Genomic DNA, 20,663 nt, shown 5'->3' on the forward strand with positions numbered 1-20,663 from the left:
CTTGCCTTCGTGAAGATTTTGAACCAGAATATGTACTCCAAACCCACACTGAAATAACATGTTTTAGTAATCTGCTTGTGATAGCCACAGTGGGAGCTGCAGAGTATGAAATACTTTGAAAACTTCATCTTTCTTCAGCTGGTGTATTGAGATCATTACAAGAATTGGCTTCAATACTGAGGGCTGTGTACATAAAAATTTGGACTAGATGTATTTTGAAGCAAGAATCCAGGCACGTTTCCTCTCTACTATAATGGTATTAGCTAATAAGTATGAGCTTGGCCAAATTGAAAAGGAGTGTCTCAGTATTTGGAAAATACGTTCATCTGCAAAACATGTCCCCTTCATTTTTGCAGGGTTTATCAGTCTGCTAAAGGAGCAGTGGATATACTAGGATGGACACAGAGGAATTCCCACCCCCACCACCAGAAGGTAATTGAAATAGTTTGAGTTGTGAGCCAATTTTGTTGTAACAATTTATTAAATTTCTGAGAGTGTTCTTACCTCCCCATCACTCCCTTTCCCTATAGCGTGTTAAGACTGGGTCTCAGTGGTATTTTGCTGAAACGTGAGCTCCTGTCATCTACCTTGTCTTATTCTTGGACCTTGTTTGATGGTGTTGCAAGAGCGTGACGGGAATAAGCTTGAAGAACAACTGGTCCTTATGGTCCAAATCAGCAAATACACCTTTTCTAAGGCCGCATTGTGTGGACTGTATCATGACACCTTCATCATGTGTTTTTGCAGCCTCAAGTGTTCATGCACATGGTACTTTGTAGAGAAAAAACAAGCGATGCCTGTGGCACAGGCAGGATATTGGGACCACTGTCTCAAATGCCTGGACAGCTTTGGAGTCTGACTTGAGAGGACAGAGAGGATTGACTTGTTTTCTGTTAGAGCATGTGCTGCTTTCACCAAGCATATTTAATCTGGGCAGTGACTGCTGAGGTCTGTAGCTGAAGGACCTTCTTCTGACGCTGCAGTTCTCCAGCCAGCATCCATTCCCGTGGGAAGCAGAGAGAAAGCATGCACAGCTGAGCCTTTGTGTGGTGAGAGCACAGAGGTTTCTGGAAGAGTATTGTGTACGCTGGACTATGGAGCTGGTTCTGTGAAGTTACCCTCGGTGCCCCTTGCCTGCTGTGTGCTGGTGGCTGTGTGGCCACTGGTATAGCCCAGGTTTCAGAGGGCACAAAGGTAGGGTGTACAAAATACCGTGTCATTGCCTTCTGTGTTTATGCTCTCTCTAAAAGAATATTGCGTATAGCTATTTTTTTCCCCTTTTGATTTCCTGTAAATGCATCTTTATGTAGTGTTTATTATTATGTATTTTAAGTCTTTAAAGGATTTGGCTTTCAGTAGTCAGATGCTGGGAGACTTCTTACTAGAAGTATATGCTTGTTCTGATTGTCCCAAAGCACAAGCCTGTGAAGGCATGGGTTATGGAGACCTGTGGTTGAACCCAGTACAGCTGTTCTTATTTTTGTAAAGTTGCTTGTATAGTTTGTGACTTTCCTGTATTTTTTTTTATCTGTCCCTTATATAGGACATTATTACTTATGGACTTGCACTCTATTACATACATTGATTATAATATTTATTAATATATATATTATTAATAACATACATTATTACTTATTCTGCTTGCTGTTCACACAGAATTTACACCTATATGAGCCCATTTAAGTATAAAAGAGTATTTATCTTAGTTTTGTTCAGCTGTAACTCTTTAGGAATTTGGGAATTGCCATCCTATATCAAAACTGCTTTCTCTCTCTTTTAGACACTGCCACAGAGGTCTGTTACCAGATGTTACCTAGGAAATTTGTAATATGAAAGAAGCAGAAAGTTGTGAAATCAGCTTTTAATGGGTTAGATTTCTGGCCAGCATTGTTGACAGTTTTATTTGTGCTCTGAGATATCACTGAGGTTATTGTTAGCAAAAATGCTTTTCCTGTCCCGTGGTCAGGACCCTGAATTTAGCTCTGTTTTGTTTAGTGGCAGTAACTGTGAAACTGTCTCTGTTGCATGATCCATCTCCACAGCAGTGTGGTGGAGTGGGGAAGAGTCAGCCTTGAGGAATCAATATTTCCACTTGAGCAGGGCTGCTGTTGTTCAAAGACAGCAATAACTGCAGCAGCTCCAACTCTGCATGCAGCATGTCAGTGCGTGGGATACTGTCACAAAAGTTCGGGGTGATGTAGTTCAGTGCAGTTCCAGAATTCAGGTTCTTTCTCTGCAAAGCTCTTTGTGATGCGTAGGACTGTGTATTGCGTCCTCATTTTCAGACTTGTCTAATAGACAAGGATCCTTGCCTTAATAGGCAGGGATTAACATAAATTGAGATTCTGCTCTCCTTGATCTTGCATAGATGGATGCTTTCCCTGTCATCTCAAAAAGCTTTGTCTGAAGCTATTGGAACTTGTATATTTTTTTATTTTACCATTGTTAACTCTCTTAAAGCATATTAATAAAAGGAATGTCAGTGAATATAGGTGTTAATAATTACACTAAGATATACTTTAGTTCACTAGAGCCATTTTGCAGGTGGAAAATAAGTGAGAATTTTTGGGGCAAAGTACAACTGCAAATACAAATAACAATTAAAGGAAGGAAACATACAGGATTGTTTTTGGAGTGGTTGAGGTTATTTTTGGCTGCATGAACACTGGCCACCCACGGTGTCTGCTCAGAAGGGATGAGCAACACCTGCCTGTGCCTTCAGACACCGGACGCATGAGGGGCTTACTGTGGCTCGTAGTGAGGATGAGGCTTGTGCTGCACATAGGACCTTTTGAGACATCATTAAAAAATTACTTGCAGCTTTTGCATAATGATTTGAAAATCCTGAATGGGGGCCACAGATGAAGTCACTTGTGCTTTTTTTCTTTTTAAAAGTTCTTGTGACATCACGGGAATTTTTTTTTACCTGTTTATTTTCCTAACAAATACAGCTGTAGTGTTGAAAGTCACATGGGTTCCTTTCCAAGGTGTATATCATGCTTTGTAAATCTAAATTTTATTCTTGTCAAGTAGGTTTTTTATGGTTTTGACAAGTAACTTCCACAAATTTATTTGTATCAATCCTAGTGTGTACAAAGGGGAAAGATAACAGTACATCTTCATCTTTGTCATGGAGATGTTGTGAGAATGTGCGTGAAAGCTATGTGATTAAATTCATGTTAAAGTCTTTTCATTAGCAGTAACTGAATCTCTACCATGTTTAAGGTTAAGGTCAGTGGTGGAGCTTCTTCTGCCACTTCTTGGTAGGGAAAAACTACATACAATAAAAGAATGGAAGACAACATACTTTAATTTATTTATTTTATTATCCTTATGCAACATATCTGCTCATAGCTGTTTGGACTTTCCATTCATGCATTGTTAATTAGGCAGTGACAAGTCTGTGCTAGTTAATTCTCATACCCCAGAGCAAATTCAAGTACTGAGGAACTTTAGCAAAATTAATGCTTGTATGCTCCCTCCCCCAGACTGCTTTAAAAAGAGATCCTTCTGGCCATGATTAAAAAAATCCCTAGTATTTTTCTCTATATTTTGGGTGAATGTATGTGTTAGCAGCCAGGGAGCAGCTGGAGGGGGGTGGATGCAAAGACTTCTTTGACTAAGAACGTAGTCCAAAAATTTGCTTCCAAAATTGACACTTAAGATGACAGTACTAGCTCATATGCCCTTCTTTAATGTGTCTGTGCATATGAATGCTGGTATTTAAGATTTTATGCATTAAAACATTTCCATAGCTGTTTTGTGAAATAAAATGGGGTATGATTTTTGTTCTCTCTTTCAACAAAAAAAACCAACCCTTTTTTAAAAGCTAATTGAAAATGGCAAATTTTATCATGGCTGTAAGTTACAATTATGTTTTTAATTGGTTGCTGTAATGGAATGTCCTTAACCAAACCCGTTTAGACAAGAAAATTATATGCTGTGGTTTGCAGATTATGCAGCGAGAAATTAAGAAGCTGATAATTCTGAGCATCAGGAGTCACATTGTGCTTCTCCTCTAGGGGAGTCGTCTTCATGCTGAGCAGCTGGGACTGCAGATTGGATGTTTGGTGCTAGGTTGGTGTTTAGTGTGTGTGTGTGTGTGTATATATATATAGTTTAAAAACAAACCTAAAACCAGATTGATGGTATCTCTTAGACATCAATCATAAAAGCATTTTATACACCTTTTTATACAATCAGCTCTCTAGGACTGTGAGTGGGGATATTTCTTTATTTCTGATATGGAGAGACAGAGCAAGGAGGCAAAGGACTTAAATCTGGATATCCTGTATGTGATCGAGTGCTGCGATTGTGTATTTCTGTGGTTATTTTTTGTCATTTGCCTGCCAGCACCGGGACACTAAAATAGTCCCTGTCCCTGTCACTCCTGTGTCCCTGAGAAGGAAGTCTGACTTGAGTCTATGGGTAAAAGTGAAGTAGGAACGACTGTACTCTCATAAAAGTTCCCATTGGGATGACTTTACATATTCTAACTAAAAGAAACTTAGAAGTTTTTTCATTAACTCTAGTAAGAAGCTGCTAGACAGCTGCCATGATTCGCTGTAGAGGTGACTACTTCTCTGCTTGGGTAACTGATTTTTATTCTGTGTGCTATATATATTTATATCAGATTATTACCTTTTGTGCCCTTTAGTGAATAATTTCATATTTTACTTAGGTTTTAACTTCAAAAGCTAATTTTGTGACTGAGACGAGAGGCAGTTAAATTGCTGCTTTGATAATATTGACAAGAAAAGCACTGGTATGTTTTACAATTGAGTTTATGGAGGTGAAGAACACTGGGGGGACGTAAGCTTGTACTTTGGTCTAAATTAAAATAAAAAGGTTATTTACTATGATTGGGGGATCGAAATAAGAACAGTGCTTAAATTAAACTGCAGCTATACAGGGAGTTGGTCTTGGGCTGAATGGCATTGTTTGTTAGTTATCTATTTTCAGCATACAGACAGTTACAAATGATGGTAAAAGGGGGGCCAAGATTTTAGAAGAATGAGAACAGAATGTAAATTGTAGTTATGAATGGTCCCTTGTTTTTGATGCTGGCAGTTGCTTGCTGGTGTCTGGCATCCCATCTGTAACAGAACAATTTATTTATTCCTGAAGATCACATTTCTCTCAGTAAATAAAGGAAAATACATTGTTTAAGGTAAGGATCCATTATTTTGTGTGACAGTTCAGACAAGCTGTGTAACAAAGAGTAACAAGAAAATTCCCATTGCAAAAATGCAGCTACAGTGTCACATGGCACTCCTAATTATGTGGTTTTTCTTCGAGTTAAGTGTATTTAAGCATTGGGAAAACCAAGAAATAGAAAGAAAATAGATTAATTAAAAACTTATTTATGTTTTTAGCATCTACAAAGAAAACACATAGATGTAATTATATCTTATTTCAAAATAATCCAGAAAAATATTTGATAGAGGTTTATAGTGTGTTAAATGATCAAATGTGATTCACTATCATAGATTGCCGAGAGGTTGACTTAACCCTTTTGGTAGTATTTGATGGGGTCTTTTTCTGAATAGTAAGTTATAGTTGTGTTTTTTTCTATTCACTCAGCTGCTCTGTAAGGTGACTTTACTGCTGGACTTAACTTGCTGGCTGTGTGCAGGGACAAGGCCCAGACATGTTGGTTGAAAAGAGCAATTAATGGTGAGATAAAGGGCTTCCAAGGGATATCAGCAAAACATTATCTTTGGTCTGAGGTAACTAGTATAGTTTGCATAAAAGACAAACAAATTGTAAAGGAATTTGTACTGATTTTTGGGTATTCTTGCAAAGAATATTTGTGTAAGCTAATTTCTGAAGTTTTAATTTCAAACAGTGAGCCAACATATAAGGTGAGGTGCGATTGTTATTTTTTTTTCTTTACTTCTTTTGCCTTTTTAGGACTTGTATCTAGCATTAACTGGTGAGGATAAATTGTTGCCAAATAACTAAAACTTTTGGTTTTAGGTTTTTTAAATTCCATTTCACTGATCCCAGTAAATATTCACTAACCATGCCTAAAGCCTCTGTAATGATTCTACTCTAGAGTTTTACAGAGAGATTAACTTTTTTATACATTGTTATAATTCTTGTAACTTGTTCATAAGCATGGGTAAAAACTTGTTTGCATTATATTAAGTTAAATAAAGTGTCTGAATTATTGAATGAATCATTTATTAGGTGCTGCTTGCTTTTGCTGCAGAGAGGAACTGAAGCTATGCCCATCAATCTGAGGAAAACCTACTTTATAAACATTTTTTGGGGAAAAACCCTTCAACTCCCTATATAGATTATTTTTTTTAATTCCTCATTGAATTAGTCTTTCCAGGAAATGCTACCTTGTCATAGTTTCACTAAAATGAATACAGAAGATGTTTTAGTCTGTTGTGTTGGGTTTCTGTGAGTGGTTTGCTTCTTTTTGGTAATGGAGGAGGGCTATGGGGATAGCCCTGAAAGAAGCTGCTAGAAGCTCCCCTGGCTCCAATTTTGGACCCACCCCTGGCCGAGGCCAAGCCAATCAGCACCACTGCAAATCAATGTATTTAAGAGGATCTTGATGCATGGACCTCCCTCTCTTGCCCCAGCCCCAACCAGTGCGGTACCTCCAGCATGGAGGAGAAGAGGACTCTTGGGACTGAAAAGTCCCAAGAAACACCACTGTTGCCCAGCTCAAGCCGGTTTCTGCTGAGGTGATAGAATTTCTGGTAGAAGCTGTTGTAAAAGGGTCTTTTCAAACAAGATTTCAGAGAGTTTGGTTAGTGAGTCTTGATGTAAGAATTACTGTTTTTTTGAGTTCATTTGAATTCCTCAGGTGTACTTTTTTGGGGATGACCTTAGTAGGTTAGGGCAAAGATGAGTGAGATGCATTAAAACAATAATTAAACCAAATGCTAAGAAGCTGGACGCTATAAAACTTCGTCCCTGTTAGTTGCTGGGATAAGGAATTTGTCAAACTTTGCATATATTAAACTCTGTTTACAAATTAACCTATCTGTATAGCGCTTTGTAGGCTGGGTGAAGGGGTAACAATAGAAATGAGTCAGTGAGGTGCCAGGTGAAATCCAAAATATTTCCAGTATTGTCCTGGATTTATAGGACATAGCAATTCAGTTTTTTGTAGTAAAAGATGCTGTAAATTGCTGTAAAAATTGATTTCTACATTGTTTCTCTGTTCAGAATACACTGAAGAGATTACACAAATAGTTAAATCTAAGTTATTTATAAGTGTGTGAACAGGTTGCTTGCAGTGCCCTGGGAGCGTTAGATGGCGTTATCTTTGGACACACTGCCACAGGTTTCTTTTTCCCAAAAAGACAAATCGATCCCTGAAGCCATGTGCATCTTCTGAGCCCTTCATGTGCATTACAACGGAAGGAGACTGAGTCCGCAAGCACCTCCGATGCTGATAAGGAAGTCGATGCTTTTAGGTATTCAAAGTGCTGCTTTTGAGAGGGCCAGCAAGTGCCTCAGTTTTGACATTGCTCAATAAAGGGTCGTTCAGCCTAGGCCAATGACCCAGAATTTAGGCATCCCTTTGCCCAAGTGATCTGGAGGTTCAGGCTAGGAAGTATCTACCGTTGCTGACAAGGTAGAGAAAGAAACATGATCTAGAAATGAAGTTAAATCCCTTGCTACTTCATATCCAAAATGTGTCGGCCTAGTAGAAAGATGTTGCTAGACATGATCCAAGACCTAGGACACTTAAGCGTTTGTTCTGGGTGAGTTTCAGCGCTTTTTATTGTGATACAAGTTTGTGTACCCAAACCCTATGCTTCCTGTCTGTGGAAGTGGGATCTCATGCTCCCTGTTTTAGGCCTCCAGGGCCTCTTTATGCCACTTCATGCTTCACAGGACTCTCAATTACTTTAAAAGTCCTTTCAGTCCAAGGTATTATCAGATGACACAGCAGGTTCATGGTGGTCATTAAAATTAAACAGACTGTATTAGAGAAATGCATATTCCTCAAACCATTAAACAGTAATTGCTTCAATGTAAAAAGTAATTATTTGGAAAACTAGATATTAATAGATGATACCTGCGGAGGGGGAAAAAAAAAAAGTAAAGAAACGAAGAACAAGCCAGCCAGACTGCTTTCACTGGTGAAAATTTCCTTAAAAATGGTTGTTTTCTCACAAATACGTCAACTACATGGTCAAAACTACATACTTAATACTGATGGAAAGCCTTTAATACGGATAGATATTTTTCAGGATAGATAGGGGTCTCTAATGTATTTATGCAGTTTTCCAAATCATGGCTGTAGATTTTTTCATTACAGTATCCTCTTTTAAAGACTTCACTTTCTGCACATCAGCAATGTTTCTTGGTGAGATTTTGTTGGCAGAATCTACTAATCTGGTGCTGAGGTAGAGAAGACCTGCTCGGCCAGGAACCAGGCTCAGTCTTAATTTTTGGCTATTGCAGCCAATACCAATATCACCAGCGTGCCAAGTATGAAGGCAGTTAAAGTAAATGGTCATAAAATGCTGATTTTTACATAGCAGCCTTTCTGTTTATACTGTAGCCAGCACTGAAAATCATCCTGTGGAGTTACAAAGGAGTACAGGTCTTGCTGGCATTGCTGCTGCTACTCTCTGGACAGCTTAGTTCATGTCTAATGCTTTTATTTTAGACTCTGGGTTGTTTGTGGGGTGTTTTTGCAACCAGATTTTTTTAAATTTTTAGCTAACTTTAAGCTTAATTTTTAGCGTTGCAAGTAGTTTGTGAGGTTCAATGTTTTTAGTATTTGTAAATCTTACCTAACATCCACACATCTGGGCTTTATTTCAAGAAATAATTTTTTTAGTAGTCAGCATGCTGTTGTTAGCCATCTCTCTCTGAAACTTGAGCAGGCAGTTTCATCATTTTTTAACTTCAATTTTGAGTTTGTTTTTTATCCAGAAGAGTATTATCTGTTGTGCATGTGTGACAAGATAATTAGTTTGTAGTGTGTGTATTTATGAAATGCTAAGGAGGCATATTTACTTATTTCTTTGTTGTTTATTTGCAGGGAGAGCCTGTTAATTCATGTGGTTCTGCTGTTGTTTCCATCACGGGGAGCACTTTTTGCATGAATGTGTGCTGTTTAGTTTTGCTGGTTGGTTTTTTTTTTTTGTAGCTGTTTTCCACAGGGACTCAGCGCTGACGTTGTGGTCACGCTTTGGATGCGTTCACGAGCTGTGTGTAATTAGCAGCGTGCCTGTGCCCCAGGGACCTGGGTTTCCTGCAGTGCCAGCTTAGCACAACTGCAAGTAAAAGGGGAATGAAAGTCTTTGGCTCTGGTCTGCTTCCCATTTAGCTTTAAACTCTTCTTTCCTCCAGCAAAATAAGATGTTTTCCACCTGCATGACTGTATGAGGAGCTAGTTTATGGATGCTAGTGGTGCGCTGGCAAATGCTGGGCTGTGACTTGGAAGTGTCGGTGAAGGGCAGTGTTTGCAGGAGCGGTTGCTCTTGAAGCCAGTCTTGCTCTTACGGGGCTCCTTCCTGCCCTGCCCAGTCACTGCACATCTCGCCCTTCTGCACAGGGGCCAGTAGAGGTGTCATTTGGGGAAGGCAGAAGAGAGATGCATAAGCAGAGTACCAGAGTGTAACAGTATTTAACTTGTTTTCTCTCCTGATACTGAAGAAGTTGTGGTCACAAGTGGGAGACATGAGCAGGTAGAAAATACCTTGTTGCCTTTTAGCTGTAGGAATGCAGTCTAATCAGTGCTAGAAAAATGGGAGGAACTACAGGCTATTAAGTGGCAACTGAGTCTCAAAACCTTTTTGCAAGTTCCTGCTGCGTAAGAATCAACCGTTGTTTTTCAAAGGTTTACAAGTTGGCCAAACTGGGGAACTGTTGCAGATCCAAGTATTTCCTACTTGTTCAGTTCACCTTCCTGGCAAACACCAAGCCTCTGCTGCAAAATTTCACCTGAAATAAAAAGTGAACAGCTTGAGAGCCTGTTCATTGTGAAGCACAGTCAGCATGGTATGTTTGTGCCCAAATAGTTAGTTTTACAGAAGTAATTATAACTTTAAAAATTCATTTATGTCCTGGTATCTGCACACTTAAGTTTCTTATTTTTATCTAGTGCCTTGTATGCTTATGTAAGGATCTGAGCAGATTTTAACTCTTCAGAAATAAGGATCTGAAAATGCAAGCGTATCTCATCTGAGACATCTCTAGAGTGTATCAAGGTTAAATAATCACTCAGATTGCAATGCCTGGCTGTTTGCTTTGATTTGTAACCCTTGGAAATTATCAAATTTTATAATACCTAAAAATTCTCTGAGATAGTAAACCTTTTTCTATTTCTTACTGAAAAGTTTTGCGCATGTCAAGATATTAAAGAAATTCGGAAGTTGAAGCTTTTGGGGAATTCAGTTTGAAGGAAGGTGAGTCTGTGCAGTTTCAAGTGTCTTGTTGGAGTCCAAAATATGTAAGTAAAAAAGATAATTTTTAAAAAAACACATTAGAATAAGAACAAGCAGCTTCTGCCAGTCTGCTTTAGGTTCAATTGTATTATATTTTTTCAGTAAATAATAATTAGGTATTTTCCATCTGAAGTTTTATACGCTTTTTTTCTTTTTCGGTCAGTGTAAGGTAGTGATACGGTAAAAGTGACTTCTTTGGGGTCATCTCTGATTTAGATGCTTGTAAGGGAGAACAAAGTTTTGTGGTGCCTTTTTTTCCCCTCTGTCTTTGCACTGTATTGAAAGTGCACTTGATAGTAAATGCAGAGCTATTTTGCCTTACTTCTGCATCTCTAAGAGAAACAGTTGAAAAAAACTATTAATGAAGCTTCACTAGCTTAATCATGGCCTTAAAATTAGTGTCACTCTTAAACTTGTAACTCTTTAGCTGTATTACACTGAACTATGAATAGTTTAAGGAAAATGAATGGGAAAGCAGATGGTGCCAAGAATGCTTTGCAATTGGCAGAGCAAACAAAAATTGTTTAAATTTGCTTATGCCCCAGCAGGTCTCTGTAAACACAGCCAAAGTTAGCTTGTTTTTGAAGTATGCTTAAGTAGTCATTTAACTGAATAACATACTACAGAAAAAAGTTATAAATCAGTGTGTTGTGCTAACAATCATGAGAGTGTAGATTCCTTTTTTCTTAATCCTAAATTTGCAGTTTTACACTTAATGTAACTTAAAGGCAACTTTTCAATTTTATCAGATGTATTTTTTTTCATGCTTTAAAACTCCAAATATAAATTTCTAGAAATGCAAGGATTTCTCTGAAGCATTTGCAGAGCAAATGCTGCAGAACGGTATTGATCTCAGATGAAAAAGTTTAAACAGTTATTGTATTCTCATTACTCTGGTTGGCATGCATTACGTTAAGGGTATGAGTAGTGGTAAAAGGGCAAGTTGGATTTTTAGTGACTAATTTCATTATTTGAAGTAATTCCAGGAAGACTTCGTAATGTTAAGCAGTCTGTGATTACTACTTTGGCAAAAGAAATGGTGCATTTTAAAAATATGTTTAAAAAAAAAAAAAAGTAGTTGTCCTCTGTGTGATTGGGGGCTGGGGAGGAGGAGTGTCTTTGGAAATCGCCCTTCACTGCCACAGTTTTTCTCTGCGTGCACAATTGCCTGGAAATGCACTTTTTGGTTTGATCCGTTTGATTTACACTTAAAGGGTTGGAGGAACTGGAGCTCTTCATAAACATTAAATTTTGTGTGGTGGTTTTCTGTAGCCAGCTTCAGCCCAACTGTCACTGTGCTGTGCATCTTCCTAATTTGTTGTAGCACTTCCCGAATGCTTTTGTTTGTGTGTGTTTGTGTGTGTTGGTTTGAACATAACACAAAACTGTAGAAAAAGATATTTTCAAAACTGTTACTTATGATGTCTCATTTTTTGTATGACAAGATCTGTATTTGTCTGCAGTGCTCAGCAGCTCTCCAGCTGAAGTAAAAAGCCCCTGACCCTCTTGGTTTTTTTTGTTATTAGAATACCTTTTCCATCAAATGAAATAGTATGCTGCTGTGATTAAAAGCTTAAAGGAGAGTATTTTTATTAAATATGAGACTGGAGGGACCAGTAAATTTAAAGGGTTAAAGTTTGTCTGCAGAATTAAGCAAATGCAGAAGTGATGCTAAGCTAAAATACAGTTTTAAAAGTTTCTGAAGTAGGGATATCTGTCTCAGGTCTGCCCTTTCTAAAGGACATGTAATCTGAGAAAGGAATTTGTCTCCTTTCTTTTTCTTCTTTGTCTGTTTTGTAATCTCAACCCTCTGTCTCATCAATGATGTGATTTTGGGGATCTTTTCAGGCTGTAGTGCCCAATTACAGGGTTCTGGCCTTGTTTATTTCTTATGCAAAGCAAATGTTTCTGAATAAACAAAACAAGGCAGCATTAAGAACGATAACAGAAAAACATCGGGTGTCACCTTTAATTTTTTTTTTTACCTGAGAAAATAAATTTCTATGTTAGGATTTCTTCCCACAGTCATAAAATATGTGTTGGTTGCTTTTTTAAGAGGAATGTGGAGGCTTGTTGGTGGAGAATTGTGCATTGGTTAACCAAGTTTTGCTTCTGGTTCCTGAGTCATTCCTTTTGGTGTCTGAAATTACCTTTTTTGCCAGTGGCAGGTCTTGTCTGTCTCTGTCAAATGGCACTGCACTGGACTCGAGTGCCTGGGGAACTGCAGCAGTGTAAGAGTGCTGGCGTAGAGAGTTACCAGGCATCTGATACCAAAGTCACTTTATATGCCCTGAGGAGACATCTGGATCCAGGAGCTCCTTGGCCTAGCAGCCACAAAACCTCAGAGGTGCCTGCTGCTCCCACAACATTTCCCTGTGTGGTTCGGAAGTTTTGTAAACATGTGCGCTTTTTCTTCTGCCGATGTCTAAAATGAGCTCCAGTGAGCAAGGTGGTTCATGGCTCTGAGCTGAGCTGTGCTCCAGCATCACCCCAGTTATCCAAGTGGCCTGATCCTGTGGAAATGATCAGCTCATTCCAATAACCTCATCTTCCCCCTCCTCCCACCATACAACGTGCAGATAGAGCTACGTTATGTATTTGAAGTGGCTGCTGCTGTGGCTCTCTTGTATAGTACAGTGAGAGGAGAGGTGGATAGCACTGCAGGTACACAAAAGGTTGTGGTTTTGTGGCTGTTACCTGCTTCTGACTGCTGTCTGCTTACTTGCCTGCATCACTAACCAACAGTTCACACACTGGTAATCACAAAAACCACTCTGCCTCATGCTTCACAGCTTTGTGTATTTATTTGAAGTACACAGATGTACTGAAAATGTAAAGAAACAAAAAAAAACAGAAATAAAAGAGCATCACCACCTGCCTTTTCCTCCTTTTCCCCATACTGTCAAGCAGTAAGTAGTGCAAAGTCTGGTCAGGCGGATGCTGAATTGGGAAGAATGCCATGATTGTTGTGAGTCACGTAGAAGTGCTCTGCAGGATTTTTGCATCTTTCAGGGGAAAAAAAAGTACTGCTAATGGACAAAAGCAAAAATGAAAAGCATTAATCCAAAGGCTGACTTTGTACAGAATGATTTTTAAAAAGCATCAAAATTAAATAAAATGTCCTGCTGCCTCAGCCATAAACCATGACAGTAAATGCAGGGTAACCCCTTTTTGTTCTTTACTATTTTTGCAATTAGTTCGCTTTTTCTCCTACAGAGAGGCTACATGAAAGATCTTGTTATTTGTGGCTGTGATAAAATATGCTGGCTCAGCCTGCCTGAAGAAACAGAAGCCTTGGCAGGAGTGCTGATTACCATGACAATCCAAGCAGCCCAGAGCTGTGGTTTGTGTGGGTTTTATCACAAAGATACAAAGCTGTCCTGGATGGCAGAAAAGCTGATAGTGTCACCATGACTCAGGAGATCCAGTTGTCCTTGGCAGGACTTTGTTTTTCACGTTGTGTTACCTGAAGAGGGGCAGTGGGAACCCTATCAACTTCATGTATATTTTTATAACATAGTGGTGTATTTACATATTTTTCTATTTTAGTATTTATTTCTATGCTATTGTTACATGTTTTTTTTAAAATAACACTTTTAATATATTGTTGAACACCTGTGTGAAAGTTAGGTATGGATCATGGGTTTGAGGGAGAGCTTGGGAGGAAGGTCAGCTGGCCCAAAAAATTTCTGCAGATGACATTTCTGCATTGAGGGGACCTCAATAAGATTGGGAGAGCAGCTAGGGAAGGTCAAAGGAGGGAGGAATTAAGTCCTTTTTTTTTCAGGGAGCTGCAGTGAAGGCATCTGGAAGCAGGGAGGAGGCTGGTGGGTTTGGGCATTCCCCCCTGCAGCTGCTCTTGCTGTCCCTCCTCTGTGCTGTGTCTCTGACAGAAGCTTTGGATGCTGTGGGCAAGCTTCTTGTGATGCAAAAGCACGCCAAAACCAGTTGTAGATAAGGCAGTGAGAGGTTTAAATCTTTCTGGGTCCTTGAGACTCCAGTGAGTTATAAAAATAGCACAGAGGAAACCACTTGGTACTTCTTCCTGCTCTCCCTCCACAGCCCCATGTACAGTGCCAAATCTGTGCTGCGGGGTCTTCACAAGCAAAGACAAACATAACCCCCATGCTCCCACTTCCTGGCCATATTGAGATGTAATTATTTCAGCCATTACTTCTTCAAAGGTAAGAACCAACCCCTTCACCTGCACCAAAGTGCACCTTGTGTGTGGTTATAGGGCTAATGGCATGTTGCATAAGGTCGCTGGTTTAAAAATATCTCAGATTGGAATAGGAAAACCAATCTGATCTCTCATGATCTGTGTGAAGAAAGTTACTATCGCTGGCATGTTGACACTTATGAAAGAATAGAATCAAAAGTTTGAGCTAGAAAGGAAAAACAGCTTGAGGTTACGAAGTCCCCAAGCCCCTGTACAAATCAATTAATTTGTGAACTTTTCTTGTTTAAAGAATCGGCTGCTTAAGTGTTTTTCTAAACATGTTTTTGACAAAAGCAAGGGTATTTGCATTATCAGTTCTTAATTGCTTTCCAAATAATTTCATTGTTTACACTAAAGGATTTGTTGAAGACTGCATGAGGTTATCAACCTGTCAAGGAGCTTTTGTTCTGTTCCAGTAATCTAAAAATTTAAGGGTTCATTGTGTAAGCTTCATTTGTAATGTGGAACGCTTTCTGGTCCCGATAAATCATTATCAAGAGCAAACAAACATAAGCGTGTCTTTCTGCACAGTTCTGGAGCATGAACCAAAAGCCCTGGGTATGAACGATGACGAGGACGAGGGAGAACAGTTTGACTTTGACAGTGGAGATGAGATACCAGAAGCAGACAGGCAAGCCCTTGTGCCGCCTCCTCCTGACCCTGGAGATAACACAGAGCACCAAGAGGCTAACGCCACCGGTAAGTCAGCTCATCGGGCTGTGCCTCCTCCAGGCTAAATAGTCAAGATTATGTGATGCCTTTTCTTGATAATGTAATAAAAATACTTGTAAAAAGAGGTTTTCATGGAAAATACCATACAGGTGTGTTGAATATTCCAGCTAGCTCCACTCATGGTAGATTTGACAGGGTAGTCGACCATCACATGTCATTCCTGTGAGGTTTTCCATCCAAGTGTGACATCCAAACCAATGGATGGGTCTTGGTCACAGTGCCATGCTACGGGAGAACTTTATGACCTTACAGCTCTAATGGCATGTGGATGGCTTCAGATAAGCTGTATTTACTGCTAAGCTTCCTGTTTGCTGATCTTAAGATGATGTGCATAAAAATAAATGGAATCTGAATATATGAATTTTGTTCATAGAAGTTTTATTTTGTTAAACATTAAAACATTTTTTACTATACATACAGATATTCTCAGTGCTGAGGTATAATCTGGAAATCACTGTATTCTGCTCAAATTGACAGCAGCTGATTTTGCTGGCTTAGATCCAATTTCCTTTTGTAAGTGGAGTCATTGTGCTTGTGGCAATTAAAGATAGGTAACTCTTCAGGTGACTACGCTGTTTGACAACCTGGGACTTAAACACCATCTTTCCCTGAAAATCTGTTGCTCTCTCACCCGTTGTGAAGTTGTACTTGCTGCTCAAAAACTTCTGATTGCTTGGGATGCAGTTCTGCAGCTCACTTCAGAGGGAGCTTTGGTTCTGCTGTACCTTGTCTCAAGAAATACCAGAAACTTTGTGTAATAGAAAACAGTTTATTTTCAAAGAGTAAAACTTGGAAAGTTATTTTCTTTCCCCTTTTCTTAACAGAGTATTTTCAGGACTGTTCTTTGAGGAGTGTCCTGCCAGTAAACTTTTTCTCTCCTCGTGGCTATTCCTAAAATGTTTCTTGTTTATTTGTGTTTGTAAGATCCAAATTAATCTAGAATCCAGATTTTAACCTTCAGGGTTTAAGGCTGTTTTTAGCCATGTGCTTATGTCAAGCAAAAGAGGACCCTGGCTACTTGTCAAAAGTCCTCCTATTCAGCATTTAGAATCCAGTTATTGTTTTCCATAGGCATCTTTGTAACTCAGCTTGTTTTGCTGCTGTTGCATTCCTCATCTGTAAAACGGGGAGGATAGCACTACTGTGTGGAAATTTTATGAGTCATAGATTGTAAGCAGCTTGCAGAGTAAGGATCGTATCAGTGTTTAGAATATTTGCAAGGAGCTGTATTAAGCCACTTGAGCAGGTATGAAAAATAAAACTTTATTTTTTTGGTTTAACTTTTGAACAAAAGGGGCCGATAACTTAGAAAACAATGAGAAGCTACGAACATCAGCACCTCCTACGCAAGGCACTCCAGCCAAAGTAAACCCCTACTCAGTCATAAATATTTCACCAATCCAAGACAAGGATCCATCCTCATCACCAGAACCAAGTCCGCAAGACGAATGTGCAAGTCCAAACTTGTCCAGTGGATATTCTGTTCCTGTCCCCTGTGGCTATGCTGTGCCATCTAATTTGCCTTTGATACTGCCAGCGTACTCCAGTCCCGTCATAATACGCAGTGTTTCTGTAGATGAAGAAGGTACTGTATTTACACACCTTACTTGATTTGCAGGGGAATTCTTGTTTAACTTAAGGTACCTGTGCTGTTTTGTAAATGCTTGTGTAGCGCTCAGCCTGGATGTTGGTGGGAGATTTTGTGTCAAAATAGAAAAAAAACTCTATCCTGCAGTAAGAACTAAAATTTCTTGTCAGACTTGGAAGAAAAATGTCAGGTTTGGTTTTTGGTTTTTTTGAGGGGGTTTTGTTTGTTTGTTTAAAAATAAAGGTTCTTACAGGACTCTACTTGCTGTGCTAGGATTGAGATACCTAAGTAAACATGCATAAGAAAACCCAAATGTATGCAGTCAGTTCTTTCTCTACCCTTCTTGAAGTTGGTGTTGCTTCACCTTTGTTTTGCTGGCACTTGATTACAACATACAGTACAAAGGAGGACTCCTGCCTTATCTTGCTATTAAGATTGATCAATGTTAATTCCCTTTTAATGTCATGAAATAATCTCCAGAGCTGTGGTTCAGTGTTCAAGACAAATGGTTTCTTCTCGTACTTTACCATGCTTTGTCTAGTTCCTGGCAGAGTTCCTGTCCTTTTTACCTTTTCTATAGGCACCTGTTCATTTGTTTGCTTTATTTTCCAATCCTTGTGGATTTATAGTTGCTTTGGGATTTTTTTCCCTTGATGATCTGACAAATTCTGTTTGTCCTTTAGTACAGTTTTAAGACAGAGGAAACTTCAAATAACTATGGATTATTACAGGAACAATGCCCCATTTTTTAACCAGAATTGGTAAAACTGATAGCTTAATGTGAAGATAAAAGTAGAAACAGAAAACTTCCCATATTCAGCTTTTTTTTTTTTTCTTTCTTGTATTTTGGATATACTTTTCTTTAGCTAGGCAGCAATTCTACTGTAATTCCATGTAGTGTGATACTTCTGTTTTTTGGGGTTTTTTTTTGGCATTTGTGCCTCTGTTTAAGGGTCAGAGAGAGAGAGAGCAGGATTTTCTCTCTATTGCCCCTACCTGTCCCAGGGGAAGGATTAAGAAAAGGGAATAGAGAGGGAATAAAAAAAAATAAATGCTTCGCACAAGGTTGGAAGTTAAGACTGTAACAAGTTTAATGAAAACAACAGGGGAAAGGAAAATGGAATTAATAAGGGACAAAAGATATTTAACTATATACAAAACCTGATCCCAGTAGTCCTGAGTGGAAATGTCCGAGCAGTGCCTCGTGGCCGCTGCGACTGCTGTGACTCGTCACCAGGGACCACAGTGGTGCCGGGGAGCAGATGGTGGTGGATGCTGCTGAGCACATGGAGGTAGCCCCAGCCACCCCGAGATGCGACAGGAAGCAGCCCAGGAAAGCCAGGAAAAGCTTGCGAAAACCTCGGGCCTCCTCAGTTTTTTATAGACTGTGGCTGGAAAGGGGAGGGAACAGTACTGATCTCTGATCCCCCAGGGTCCTACAGACACCACCTGTCCTTCCCTTTCAGGCTGGTAACCCTTTAACAATTTGCTGTCTACCACCATTAGGAATATTGGCAAGTAAAAGCAAACCTTTGAGTGATATTATTTTTTTTATTACCTGTGGAGGAATATATGTTTAAGAGATTAGAATTAAAAGCATCAGACACTGTAATTTCCTTTTAGCAGCTCTGACACCGAATTGCTGTGTCTCTGAATTATTTCATTTGCAAAAATAGATAGCGTGAAGAAACTTCAAATTTTTTTGGATATTTTAAGAATAAAAAATACTGTATAGAAGTAGATTATTCATTAGCAATAAACTAGTAAAGTCAGTTTCTTATGCCAAAACATACCATTTGAGTCACGTTGACATTTTATTTCGAGCATTTTGGTGATTATATATTTTTTTCTGCTTAGCAGGTACACAGTCAGCAACTGAAGAATGTCTTTATAATTCTGTAAACTCAGAGGAGCCTCAAAATAGGTGATTGCCAGTTCAGCATGTTCTAATGATCTGTAAAACCTTAATTTCTCAGAAAGCTTAAATTTGATAAATACTTTCTTCCTCTTGTGTGATGTTTCCATGTTTGTTTCTTTTTCTTAACTCTGTAACTCTAGTTGTGTACCAAAATTGACACCGGTTGAAATCTTGTATTACTGTGCATTTTTTTGAAGGAACTAGGTTTAATTTTTATAGAGTCATAGTAATGTCAGTTGCAACAGGCAGCTGGAGATCTTGTAGTCTAGTCTTCTGCTTTCTGATGGCAACATGCCATTAGATCAACTATGGCCTTGGTCGCTGAGCCTTGAAAACCTCCAAGGTGGAGATGCTGCAGCTTTTCTGGGCAGTTTCCCCTGCTGTACTGCTCTTTTGTGAAGTTGTTTTTCCCCTAATGTCCGAATCAAATCTTCCAATGTACACTTGGTTGACTATTCCCCCTTGTGTATCATCTGGCACTGAAAAAAAAACCAGCTCCAAAAACCTCAAAACAAACCCAAAAAAGAAACCCAAACTCAATCACCTGTGCAGCTGTCTTTCAGATAGTTGTAGCTGCTGTTGAATCGCCCTGCAACTTCCTTTTCACCAGACTAAATAAGCTACATATCTTTCACTTCTTTCCTTGTAGCCCATGTGCTTTAGTCGTCAACTTCAGTTTTTCTACATCTCTCTGGAGGTAGCTTCAGTTTCTCCATGACTCTTTAAAAGGGGCTGCTGGGAAGCCAAAACTGGACATGCTGCTGCAGGTTCAGCCTCCCCAGCACCAACCAGAGAAGGATAACAGCCTCTTCAAGCCGGATGGCTCCTGATGTACTCCAGAATGTCTTTAGTTTTATTTACACTGAAAGAGCAGCTCTCACTTCAGTGTTTTCTACGAGAGAGTTTTCTGTGTTTTGGTAGAAGAACTCAGAAGCAAAATATTTCTTGAGATTGGAAGGGAAGCATTTTCAATTTCTTTACTGAAACTATCAGACTGTTAAATAGAATAGATTATTACATATTACATTATATTATATTATATTACATTATTACATTATACTCCTAATTGCATACAGAAGCGGTATTTTTGAGTAATCGGCAGCCTCAGAGTGGGAACTGGAAGGCAGCAAGATATTTATTGTCTTGTATTCACGGTTGTTTAAAAACATTGCGGTATAGTTTTTAATGCATTTTTTAATGGCTTTTTTTTCCAAGTGAAGATAACCAGGCCAAGAGAGAAGATGATGCTCTGGCCAAGTGGGTTGCAGATCCTGCAAATACAGCATGGATGGAAAGTAAGTATCAGTGAGCACTGAAGTGCAACTATCTAAGGTCAGTTTTAAGTTGTGATCAACAGTATATCTATATGCACATACATATTTTACAGGAATGTCTGTGAGTTTTATTGTATTTTCTCAGATATGTTCCAGAACAAGGGTATGTTAGTTAAAGCATTCAGCAGTGTAATAAAATTGTGTATTTTAGAGTAAAGTTAATGTTCACTTTTCCATGGAGTGCATTTTGGAGGTTGTAGAATTGTTCATTGCTGTCTTAGGGAAATAATTTGTCTCCATCAATACGTGAAACTTGCTCTATTTCAGCCTCTGCTCTATGGCTATATATGGAATTGTTTTTCTCATGCAGTAATTGCATATAAGTTCTTAGAGAAGTTGGAAAGGAAGGAATTGCCACTTCTTTCCTGGTGCGTGTGCCCTTAGCTGTCAGCTGCATTTTAAACCAGAACAGAGACTCTGTGGTTTGAGAACAGGTTATCCT

General features: G+C 39.0%; 1 protein-coding gene across 1 annotated transcript in view; it reads left to right on the forward strand.

The window, feature by feature from the left end:
- Positions 1 to 395: 395 nt before the first annotated feature.
- The window catches only part of ARHGEF10 (Rho guanine nucleotide exchange factor (GEF) 10), a gene marked incomplete at its 3' end in the record, with an annotated part of 65,747 nt that continues 45,479 nt past the window's right edge, over positions 396 to 20,663 (forward strand). Inside the window, exons 1-5 of the mRNA XM_010189473.1 lie at positions 396 to 432; positions 15,181 to 15,348; positions 16,676 to 16,966; positions 18,830 to 18,893; positions 20,103 to 20,182. Coding sequence (XP_010187775.1) covers positions 396 to 432; positions 15,181 to 15,348; positions 16,676 to 16,966; positions 18,830 to 18,893; positions 20,103 to 20,182 — 640 coding nt within the window. The remainder of the gene's footprint in view (positions 433 to 15,180; positions 15,349 to 16,675; positions 16,967 to 18,829; positions 18,894 to 20,102; positions 20,183 to 20,663) is intronic.

The sequence above is a fragment of the Mesitornis unicolor genome, unplaced genomic scaffold, assembly GCF_000695765.1.
Source record: "Mesitornis unicolor isolate BGI_N332 unplaced genomic scaffold, ASM69576v1 scaffold1718, whole genome shotgun sequence".
In the NCBI taxonomy this organism is placed as follows: Eukaryota; Metazoa; Chordata; class Aves; order Mesitornithiformes; family Mesitornithidae; genus Mesitornis; species Mesitornis unicolor.